This window comes from Hyposmocoma kahamanoa, unplaced genomic scaffold (assembly GCF_003589595.1).
Source record: "Hyposmocoma kahamanoa isolate Upper Pololo Valley unplaced genomic scaffold, ASM358959v1 289, whole genome shotgun sequence".
In the NCBI taxonomy this organism is placed as follows: Eukaryota; Metazoa; Arthropoda; class Insecta; order Lepidoptera; family Cosmopterigidae; genus Hyposmocoma; species Hyposmocoma kahamanoa.
In genome coordinates, this window is record NW_020653777.1 from 1,043,030 (window position 1) to 1,055,649 (window position 12,620).

The window sequence follows — 12,620 nt, forward strand, 5'->3', positions numbered from 1 at the left end:
ATGACTTAGTGTCGTTTGGATTAGGTTTTCTGGAAAAAAAACCAAAACATGGAAAGATCGAGAAAAGAAGGATTTTTTTATTTTATCAAAATTATAACTTTCATCTGTGCTGCTTTTTCGGCTTACAATCTGTTTCTGGAAAGTTTGTAAATGATTCCAGCGTGCCTTTTAGGTCATGTCATGTCATGTGGATATTTTAATCTATGCAGATTATCCGCGGATGCGGATGCTATGCTGATATTCGCTACAACCCTAGTATGTTCGCCTTGGTCAGCTTTTACCAATTTACAAGACTCACACAGACACAACAATACAGTAACTTACACGATAGCAACGTCATCAATAGCCAAGGAGTTGAGATTATAGCAAATGCCGGCTTCTGTCATGACGGGCGTCCACACAGCGTCGGTTGGTTGAGACCAGGTTGTTTTTACGAGGAAATCTGGCAACACCTAAAAAAACCATAGACGTTACATAGCATACCAGAATTTTTAATTATTTTATGATTATTAAGTGACCTATGAAAATGAGGCTGTGGATCGAATCCAACCTTACAAGTGTGAATTTCTCGGAATTTATGTGCGAAATTTTATTTGAAATTTACATTGAGCTTGGTGAAGGTAAATATCGTGATGAAATCTACACGTCGAAGAAGGTTCACAACTATATGCGGAATTCCGAAATTTCGCAACTCCGGAATCTCGGAGCGATTTTTTGGACATTTCAATTTTGGAATTAAGAGGCCTAATATCGGTATTCCGATATTGAAACATTTTGTAGCGACATTTTATTTACTTCTTTTTCCGAACGCATCTATGTACACCACCCGTCCACTACTTACACCCCAACACCATACTCTTCCCTTTGTGTGTACCCCGGTCCCAATTAACCGCGCCATTGGATGCTTCGCGCAGTTGCCGCTAGATGAATGGACGTCATTACGAACTAAACGCAATATGAACAATAATTTGACCAGTAGTGGTTTTGGCGGTTTCAATTTTAAAACTGTCGGTCTTATCAAGATCACTTGATCAATGCCAGCTCTGACAGCATTTAACATATTACGAGATTAACTCGCCAAATTCAATGTGTCTTTGGAAGAAGACGTCGTTTGCCAAGAAACCGACACGGTGCGAGTGTGATGGTCAAATGGGAACGTAATGCAAAGGCTATTTGCCAGCACCAGCTTTGCTTAGCTCACGGGATTCAGCTTGCGGTCTAACTATTGATACTTTGTATAAAACTAAAAAAGAAAGCTATGTATGGCAAAGGGCGAAATCGACGCATCTAACCGAGGCATTTAAGTATATTTCTTGTTCTGCCTACAAGTGTAGAAAGTAAGGGAGTATTTTGAATGCTGGTTATTTATGTAATCGGATATGAAGCTCACTGTCTGATAAAATGTTGGATGCATTATTGTTCTTGAGAACTCGTTACCAAGAACAGCGTTTCTTTTCAAAAATCTAATTATTGCTTAAGTTAGTCAAGTATTACACTTATATTTGATTGTTTTCTATATATAGTTGATTACATTTCAGTTTATTTTGATAAATATTGATTCTAATTGATTGGTAAGTATTAGTAGTCTATTAAACTCGTTTTCGTATTGTTTATAATCATTTTTGTTTCTATTTTATATTACAAAATTGTTTTAGCCTAGAAGCTAAAGCTCAAGATAATTAAGTTTAATATTATTTTTATTTTTAATTAAGGTTAAATTTATAATAAGTGGATTTAAAAAATCATTATCTAAGTTAGTCAAGCATGTCGATGATTTTTTTCATTTTATGTTGATAAATATAGATGTTTTATTTTGATAAATATTACTCATTAAACTCGTTGTTTTAAATGTTCTTTTTGTTTCCATATAACAAAATTGTTTTCAAAATTGTTTAGTCTGATTTATATTAAGTAGGTGATTAAAAATCTGATTTATTTTTATGTTGATTAAAAGACTAGTTTACTTAAGTCGATGAAAAGACGTATATTATATTTAATAAAAACTTGTCTTATTCATTAGTGGTGTAGTCTCGTTCACCAGAAATCATAAAATAAAGTCACTGGCGGATGTTCGAATTCCGGAAGTTCCGGAATCAATTGTTTCAAGTCAATTGTTTCACTTCATTACTATAATGGACGAAAATTGCAACATTACATATTTAATTACCGATGAAATTTGATTCTGTATGTTTTGTAATTAGATGTTTTGCTGTTATTTCCCACACCACCGAATGGAACAGCACGCCATTAATAATAATAACGCACACACTCAACATAGCCCCGCCTAGGGAAACCCTGTATCGCGGGTGCAATGGACACTCACATAGACAATCACAAAAGACACCCAAACTCACAAGAGAAGTAAATATAGGCCATGCAAATATTTCTCCCGCCCGGGAACCGAACCTGGGACCTCTGCGTGGCAGTCATGGTAACCGTTCGGCCACGCAGGCAGTTAAACATTGTTAGAGATATCATCTTTATTACAATAAATACAGAATATTTTTGGAATATACGGAGACGTACACATAGGTCAGTTATTGGCCTGTCTTTATTTCAGCGCAAACGAGAGTTGATATTTATAAGTGATGTACCAGGCCCTTATTTCGTCTCTATTTCTGGTCATATACTCGATGTCAGGAGCATACAGGCATAGCGGGCTTTACATAGACACTTTATCGAGCGTCATACAGCAATCATGCGCGAACGAGCGCACGTGTAAAGACGTTGGAAGGATTGCGTTCATCAGTTTCACACGGTCTATCCTGTGCTATTAGCCTTTACAAGGACGCCTATTTACCTACTTCTGCCGCCTAGTAGTAATGTCAGCATTACTGAATTCCTGTTTTGAAGGGTAAGGGTGCTGGTGAAATTACAGGCATGATACTTGTCAACTTGTCTCAGAGTGACGGGTGCAGTGGCAGTGCCCCTCAAATTTTTGCTATTTAAAGATCTGAGTGGCAATACAACTGTTATGAACAGGCGTGTAGCTTACCATGAGGCGCATGACTTGTCCGTCCTGTCACTTGATTATAAAAAAACGCTCTTTCCGCTGTAACAAAAACAAACACGAGAAATCGCGCGCGAAAGCACGTTAGCTTACAAAATTTAAAACAACGCTCCGCTTAAATACGCATGATTGCTGCATCACGCGCTATATAGTGTCTGTATAAAACCCGCTAATGTCGCAACAATATGCGGGGCGCGGTATTTAAAACTAGGGAAGGGCGGAGAGTGACCTTTCTCGTCACCTTTCGTCCCCTGCCATTGGACCACCAAGGTTGTCAAATGTTATAAAGTGTACTCACATCAATAACTAACTGCTTCAAATCAACGTCAAGTGTGTGATCATCCTTAAATTCCTTATAATCTTTAAGATGAAAGATGTCCGAATTGGCTACAGTGGTCACAAAGCGTTTGTAATAATCGTATTTCTCGTGTTCTGGCTCGATGTTCCAAAGTTTCTTTATCACCTCTGGAAGTTTCGAGGCTTTTACTCGGTTCTGGAACATATTTCAAAATTTTTTTTCGATAACATTGTTTGTTCTGTAGTTGGCAGTGATCAGCGCTATGTTACGCATTGGCTGACAAGTCGGTGCTAACTAGTTACACGCCAACCGTCAGCGTCGAAGAAGAGACCTGAAAGAAATCCAGTCTTGGGCTCAATTTATATTGCAGTGGAACGGAATGGAAGCGAATTTTTGTAACAAATCCGGACGGGTTGATAGGGTTTGGCACGTGTCGCGCATTGCGTCGCGACATCGTACTCGCACCTGACCTCTCTTCGGTCAGATCATTCCTGCCGTGCGTAGCTCCCCTCGCCCTGAATTATCCGCTTACTCGAGGCATTTCGAAGGCGGCCGACCATTATAATTGAAATTTCATCTACAAAGTCATAACTATAAGGTGCACCTTTCTTCCTTTTCCTGCCCTTATCCCACGCTATGTGGAATCGGCATAATATATATTTTTCTTCCACTCTCCCCTATTAGCCCTTATTTTCATATTCACACCTTTCCCTGTCTTTTTCCTTTTCTTTTACATTACCTTTCACCTAAAAATCATCTGCCGAGCCCAAGCAATACTAACCACGTCACAAGCGGTGATACTGGGTAAACTAAACCGCCAATTCCTAAAATCTTTCTCCAGAGTAACCACTGTTGGGTTATCGTTGAATCTCTGCCATTGGCCCAACGATATTTCAATGGCGCCCCAAATTGCCGCTGCTGTTATGGTGGCCCAGAGGATTCTGAAATCGAGGACGAAATCGAATTAACAGAGTATACTGAGGAAACCCTTAGTTTAGTTGGTATAGCGTCTGGCACGGTATGCTAAAAGACGTCGGTTCGAATCCGGTCGGATCGAAGGAATTTTTTCGTGAGTGTTCGATCTTTGTATTAATAATTATAACAACTTAGTCTTATTTTTGACCAAAAAGATTTATGACATAATATGAATTATGCGCATCCAGAGCATTGACCAAGTTAGTCAAATAATGTTAAACGAGACGAATGAATCGCCTTTGACATCTTTGCCACAATTTCGTGCGCCTGGATGAAAGCAACACGCCACCCATTCCCCAAGAGCTTTAAGGGTACTTTTCCATCAGAGAGGCAAGACGAAACGAAACGAGACGAGAATTGAAATCTCACTAGCCTTCGCGAGCTCCCGCTGTGGTTGTGAATAATGAAGATTTAGTGCTGTTCAGTTCGTCTAGAGATTAACACGAGGCTGAAGTAACATATCGCCTAAATTATTTTTAATAAATATGTTTTTTAAAACTCAAATCGTAAGTACCCGACAATTTCGCGAATGATGTTAATAGCCATCGTGAGCTCGCGCGCGTTGAATTAATAAATACTCCACGTTTCAATCCAGACCAAATGGTCGGTATTTACCGAAGATGCGCTAAGAGAGAATTATTATAAAAAACCATATAAATTTCAATCCTCGTCTCGCGTCGTCTCACCTTGCCGGTGATCAAACATCTTAAAGCCCAGTCAGCCCCATTGACGCAATCGAGATGGAACGGCAACACTGGTGGCAATTGTGGTGTATCGTTAGAAATGAAGTAGTATTCTTAGGCATGACGAAAGTAAACTGTCTGCTTAGTAGTAGCGGACTGCCGTGCCAGCCTCCTTTTGCCCCGCATACCCGCAGTCGCACTCTGCCGAAGTTTCCTAAAGACTGCAGAGGCATTCTGCAGCTTTATTTTTGTAAATCGAATGAATTCGTAAACTAAAACTCTGTGAGCGATATTTTACTTCACCTGTCCTCGTTCTTCAATGAAGTAATTAAGGTTAGAGCGTGTAGCTACAAGTTTTCATAGTCAAAATTTAATATAAACAGATGACACTCGTTTGAAATTTGAATGCGACTGACAGCCGGCTCTTTGCCGGACAAGGATATAAAAATCCCTTGCTGAATATTAATAAAACTTATATGTGCCCGTAGTTCCACTTACCTTTCAAACCAATGTCTGCCTTGCACAGCGATGTGGAGGAACCCATGCATACTGGTTTCGAGACAGAAATCGCGAGCCCATCTTACAGCGCGTGGTATAACGCATGTATTAAATTGTTCTTTCAGTGGCTCTTGTCGATGTTTAGGTTCATTTTGGTTGAACATTTTTTACTTATTTCACAGATAATTTTTTAAAGGTCTTAAGGCCCAGCGCCCATTGGCGGAATCGGGACGGAGCGGCAACACTGGCAGCAATTGTGCTGCTGTACTCTTAATTCAAAGAGGAATTAATATCGCCAGCCTTCTGAGCACGATGGCGATACAGTAAAAAACTATCATATAAAAATTTAAAGTTATTTTTTTATGATTACCAAGCGACGGGACGCCAGCGGCGACCCCCCACACCTCACCCCTGAAATCTAGGCTAATGCTGAAATGCGTCGCCTTAACTCTACTTTGTTACATTATTATTTTAGTTGTATTTACAGGTTGTATACAAAAAAAATTAGGGTGTTCATCACAGTATTCCCGTCAAAATTGAAATAGCGTATGTTAAGCCTGCACCGAGGCAGCGGTACGTGATTGCGAAACATTTGCATTCGTTTGATTCCTAGTTATGAATTTTTAAGACTTTCGTGGTTATTCACTAAATGATTATCACTAGTATCAGGTTTCTTACCACGGTATGACTTCTTTTTATTTTCCCGATATTTCGGAACGGTTGCACGCTCCATGGTCACGGGTTGACTGGACGGCGGCAGATGACAGCTTTATGAGCAGACATATCGGTCTACCCTCTTGCGCTGTCGACGACTACCTTCATCGCGATTTGTTGTGGCGTTATATTATATAAATATCGGGAAAATAAAAAGAAGTCATACCGTGGTAAGAAACCTGATACTAGTGATAATCACCTAGTTATGAAGTTAATGTATAAGATAGTTTAGGATTCACTTTGTAAATCATACTCTTTAGAAACACGATTACTTTTACTTTCCTCAATAGAAAGAAAATCCGATAGATATCCTTATTGCGGTGTGAATATTTCACAGAAGGTCATCACTTTTTAATACATCTTTTCTAAAACGTATACACTGTACATTTTCCAAATGTGTATTTGTTTTAATAATACGTAGGAAAATACTTAACATATAGTAAAAATGAATATTATACACTGATTACTATGTGGTGTGACAACACGATTCCTAAACATTTTCACGATAAAAAAAAACACAAATTTTGACGCACTTTCATAGCACTAGGGAAACCCGGTATCGCGGGTGCCATGAACACACACATGGACAACCATAAATTACACCCAAACTCACGAGAGAAGTCGATTCGCATTTAAACTGGAAGGCTCATGTAGACAGAATTGGCAAAAACATTTCTAAATTTATCTATGCTCTTAGCGTCCTAAAAGCTAATACGCATGCAAAGTGTGACTTATCTGCATTCTACGCGTATGCGTATGCATGGTTGCGCTACAGAATTATTCTATGGGGACAAAGTACTCATGCGCATGACCTGTTTCATGACATTCTTCAAAAAAAATATCTCCGTATTATTGTAAATATCCGTCAACGGGAAAGTTGTAGACCACATCTTATTAAAGAGAACATGCTAACTCACCCATGCCTTTATATCATGGAAGTAGCATTGTTTATCCGTAAACAACCAAAATATTTTTAATTTAATCAAAATCCCCGCCGTAATAATCTAATTCTGCCTGAACTCAAATTAGAAATGTTTAAAAAAGGTCCATTGTATAGTTCAATTATAATCTACAATAAAATCCCAGTATTTATTGGACGAGAGGATAAAATTAATGCATTTAAAAAGAAATTGAAGCAATATCTTATTCACAAATTATATTATTCGATAAAAAAGTTGTGAAAAATAAAGGAAATGTGTGAAAAATAAAAGAAAAACTCACGGAAAGCTCACTTCATTCAAATTAATTAAATTTTACTACTAATTTATAGATTTATTTTTTAAGCTTATTTGAAACACCCTGGCTGGGTTATGTACAAGACCAAATTTTATTGTAAGAACTTTTTATTATGTACATGTGCAATATGAGATAAATAAATAAATAAGTAAATGTAGGCCACACTTATATTTCTCCCGCCCTGGGAATTGAACCCAGGACCTCTGCGTGGCAATCCAGAAGAAGAGAAATTTGAATTCGAGATGAGGTAGGAAAAATTTCTTGATTACCAACAACAGGCGCAAAGAGAAAAATTCGCGAAAATAATAAGTATACTTTTATCTTATTTTACTGATTACGACGCTGCTATAAAATGCAGACTTACTTAACTTATCATTACTTGGAATAAATTGACAGGTTGAAGAAAACGCTTTATAAAATTGACACAAAGATGAGTAGAGAAGAGAGAAAAGAGAACAAACTCAAACAAATATTCCTTCGAGCCTTAAATCGCAAAGATCTTAGGGGCACTGCCATTGCGCCCGTCACCTTAAGACATAAGTTGACAAGTCCAATGTGCCTGTAATTTCGTCAGCACCCTTACCCTCAAAACCGGAACGCAGTAATATTCACATTGCTGCTTGGCGGCAGGAGTAGGTACTTCCCTGGATGAACTCTTTCACAAGGTGCTATACTGCTGCTTAAATTCGTTTTAATGTATTGGGAAATCTAGATTTTTTTTAATAAGATCCGTATTTATAGGTCCTTGCAAAAGAAGTCCGTTGTCTACCCAGGATGCTGCGAGAGGCCATTGAAATTAAAAAACATCCTAATTTCAACAGGGAAGATGGTTTCTCCGTACCACCAGTTTGGGATCCAGTATTTCCTCTAATGAAAAATCCCAAACAGACATAAGACTGCAGTACTAATTAATATGTTTTAGTTTATTCTAATTTGTATTAATAATTAATAATAAATTAAACTTAATAAAAATTCATTCAATAAAATAACTTGTAAAACTTAATGTAGCGTAAATTGGAATGTTTTCTTTGTAAAATTAGAACAAGGTATTCAATTAATAACTATTGTAACTATAGTGAAAAAATAGGGTGGTTTGCATTAATATTAGACATAACTGGTTGAAGACTGTACCACCTCAGTCAACCGTGACCTTGAGACCTGTAAAGGGCCCGAAACGTCGGTTGTTTGAAGAAACAAATATACGCGATTTAAATCCGGAAAAATAGTTTCATTTCCTAAGATCCGTATTTTTATCATTAAACTCGAATTTTATTTATTCCCTTTCGATGGCGGCAATAGACAAACATTAATTGGGATTTTTTATTCCATTTGTTACCACTGGCAACTACTGAGATATTTTAAATGCGATTTGTCGCCAGTTGCAACAACATATCTTTTTATCCCACTTGTCACCTGTAGGGCTAGCACGATAGGGCGCGACTGGCGTGACAGCGACATAAAGCGGGAGAACTCTATGCGAGTTTTTTTTTTTTTTTTTTTTTTATACATGACAGGCAAATGACTCCACTCCACCTGATGTTAAGTGGAAAGTGGTATCCAAACGCGAAGGAACCTAGTGCAGCGATGAAACCCTCACTGCACTAGCCACCTCCACCCTGCCTGCCTACAATATGCCTCTGAATGGCAGTATCTCGCGCTTTAGGTCGCTCTCGCGCTAGTCACGCCCTTTCGTGCCAGGCCTACTGGTAACATATGGGTTTTTTATCCCATTTGTCATCACCTGGTTACACATGGGGTTTTTTCCATTTGTCGCCAGTGGAAATCACCACTGGCAACAACTGAGATTTTTTATTCCGTTTGTCACCACCTGGTAACGTATGGATTTTTTTTCATTTGTCACCAGGGTGAACAAAGCCAAATAGGTGTAAATAATATTCCGCCAACTATAACTCCAGAAAGTAAAGCGAGCCTTTCAAGTCGCCTCCACTTCCCGACATCGAAGAATTGATTTTCTTATTCACTAACAACCAGTCACGGCTGCAAGTCCGCACAACAACTAATTCATGAGAAAGATTGAAAAAAATTAGGCATATCGTTGTCACATGACCATTATACCAATGAAAATCTCAGTATCTTCATCACAATTTTAAATTTGACATATTCCGATTATTGTGTAATATGTAAAAAGTCAACAATTTTGATTTAAGCCACTATACCATATGCACAACCAAACAAAATGTTATCCATTAACTACTGTGTTATAATTGTGCTCTGCATGATATTGCATGTCTACAAATGTAATTAGCTACACTCACGGACAATAAATGTGAGCGCCCGTGTGCTTATGACGCAGGGTGTTATGCCGTAAGAGCATTTGCGCACTACGTTCGATTCGTATCAGGGGGTCTACTCTCGATCTCTGTCCGACATCCGTCCGAAACAATTACTGTCAAATAAGTAATATTCGACAAAATTAAAAGACAAGTATCAAGCATGAAGCTTCATTCGTATCACGCGTCTTTTCATTTGGTTAAGTATTGCTTATTTGACAGTAATTGTTTCGGACGGATGTCGAACGGAGATCGAAAGTAGACCCCCAGTTCTGAATTCGAGAAATGACGGTCCGAAATATCACAAAGATCACTTTATCTGTAGGTGTCGCGTGCCTACTAGAGGGCGTCAGGGCATTATAATAATAATATTTATTATGAAAAAATTTTTGGTTTACAAACTAAATATAAAATAAGGTTATTACAATACAAGATCCCTGACTCTCAAAGTAGGGTAACCTGTGACATAAGAGCCAGTGTTCCGCCGCGCGCTAGTGGACAACCTTACCCTGCACAGGGAAACAACAAGGTCCACTATTCTTTCAATTAGAATAAAAACAAAAAAAGAGAAAAGATAATAATAGCAAAATTATTTGAGAAATAGTACTAAAAAATATGACTTATGGTAAATGAGTGTGGTAATGCATGTGTGAGTGCGTGTGTGTGTGCTGCGAAGGTGCTTTTGTTAGGTGAATGAGATCTCGAGATATTGATTGCACTCGGGCGTTACATGAGCTAGCGCCGGCGCTGTAGGTACCTAACCTATCCATGTGGTTTCTTCAAACAGGGAGAAAAAACTGCGATCCGTTATCTATTTCGTTACAATTTTTTATAAAAACCCAAAAACAGTTGGCGACCAGATTTTATTGCCTATGAGTTTATTTAAATTGTTTGATCGTGTAATTAAAAAAGTTTTATTTTAAAAGCTTTTCTGTGTCTCTTGTAGTAGCAAAATGCTATGATTATAGAGTGTCATTTTCATTAATACTATTTAATAACCTTCTTTATAAACCAACTTCAAAAGCTTGTGGAATTACAACTACTTGCCGAGTTTTATTGAAAACGGTTAAAGCAAAGTTGTAAATAAACCAGATTTATCTGCTAATTTGCTACCCTTATATTTGGAATATTTTCTTACATTAAAATGGGACACACTTCGGATATCGCTTGCTTAGTGCAAGTCCGGTTCCAATTCAAGAAAATACGTATATCGCTTGTACACCTAGAGATTACATGATCCCTGTGACATTTCGGACTGTTATTTCTCGGATTCGGAACAGGTACGAATAGGACTCTCTTAATGGCGGTTAAGAACATGGCTAGCCATTGTTACGTTTTATCCATTTAGGTCGTCTGTTGACTATTTAGTACCACTATGGATCCCTCTATAGTATTCGCACCTAACTTCACGCACTACTATTTAGCTGTTGTATTGACTACTTTAGTACCATTTTGGACCGCCCAATGGTATTCACGCCTAACTTCACACTACCACCTCAACGGAAGTTATAAAAGGGCCGCGGTATGGGCGGAGCAGCTCGGTCTTGATCCAGCTGTATACTAGTGAAGTAACCTTTAGAGAATACTTGTGAATTTGTCGGTTTGAATACGCCATCAAATAGAGTGAAGTGACATTGAGATCGGATTTTTATTAACACGCCACACCATCGAGCTAATATTTAACAGCAATTGTTTAGTATTCCGCTCTTCAATGGCTAGTCGATGACACTTCGACGAACGAGATAAAAATTAAAAAAAAATCATTCCCATAGAAGTTTTATCAAGCCAATATTGACCGTTAGTGGGTTCAAGAAAATTAAATAAGAGTGCAGAACCCATTGACTTACAAATAAATGGACGAGGGTCTAATACAAAAACCACGAAAAAAATGTCCCAAGTCAACCTATTTAAACGTAGTGAATGACATTTAAAGGAATATGAAAAAGCTAAAACGTTGAATTTAAATTGTAATGTCATCGCAGTACTGTCTAATTTTGCTTGCTTCGCTGTCAGTCGAACAAACGAAGACTAAAGCGTGAATGACGCTCTGTATACGATTTTAACGCCCTATAAGTTCGGACACTTTTTAGCGCGGACCCGACGTCCATATAATTGTAAGTCAATGGCAAAACCCTATTTTTTAAACCACTGGTCATTGCGTGTACGACAAGTGCAATACGTGTAGATTAGTTGTTTAGTTTTATTAGCCATATATTGTATGTATGTTAGTCCTTAAGATATATATTATATAGGTCATGTGGCCTGAAATAAATAGTCTAAATAAAAAGAAATAAAAAAAAGGTATTATCTTTATTACAATGAATAAAGAATATTTTTGGAATATACGGAGACGTACACACAGATTTGTAAGGGTCGTAGCCGTGGGTTAGCGTAGCGAGAGGTACTTTTCAATGAGAAACGAGGAAAATATTCATAAATAAAACTTTACTTTACGCTTTTTTTACGCATGCGCGTTCGGCTACAAAATTCTAGAACAACCACGATGTTCATTTTACCACAATGCTCTATTATTTTTTATACAATTCTAAATATTAGGGGTTAAAGTATGAAATTGTCGTTTCGCACTTGAAAAATTAAAACAATTTTTTTTAAGATTAAATATATTTGTTTAATCAAAGTTTTTTCCCTTGTTGTCTATACATTTCTGCCATGTAATCGGAAGGTCATTTAAACCTTTGCGATAGAACTCTGGAGACCTGGACTCCACAGCTGTGTGAAGGGATTTTTGTACTGCTTCCTGGGAATTTTATTTCCATACAAAAAAAAATCAAATTGCGGGAAAAAATGGTAGTCGGTCGGGGCGAGGTCCGACGAATATGTAGGATGATGGATAATTTATATCTGCAGGTCTTGTAGTAGTAAAACTGTTTCTCAAGCAGTGTGAGGTGTTGCGT

The 12,620-nt window shown here is 37.8% G+C and overlaps 1 protein-coding gene across 1 annotated transcript; it reads right to left on the minus strand.

The window, feature by feature from the left end:
• Positions 1-320: 320 nt before the first annotated feature.
• Positions 321-5,628, minus strand: LOC113229180. Its single transcript, XM_026462699.1, has 4 exons — positions 5,465-5,628; positions 4,090-4,249; positions 3,309-3,503; positions 321-452 (listed from the first exon to the last, which is right to left on the minus strand). Exons 1-4 carry the CDS (start codon positions 5,626-5,628, stop codon positions 321-323), a joined length of 651 nt encoding a protein of 216 aa, XP_026318484.1.
• Between the last annotated feature and the right edge of the window lie 6,992 nt (positions 5,629-12,620).

What these genes read in the sequence shown, in the direction of transcription:
- LOC113229180 (XM_026462699.1), bottom strand. Translation starts at nt 5,628, where the DNA reads ATGTTCAACCAAAATGAACCTAAACATCGACAAGAGCCACTGAAAGAA. An exon ending in GTATCACCGCTTGTGACGTG is followed by an intron (nt 3,504 to 4,089) that starts GTTAGTATTGCT and finishes AATATGTTCCAG; the next exon opens with AACCGAGTAAAAGCCTCGAA. An exon ending in TGAAGCAGTTAGTTATTGAT is followed by an intron (nt 453 to 3,308) that starts GTGAGTACACTT and finishes TGGTTTTTTTAG; the next exon opens with GTGTTGCCAGATTTCCTCGT.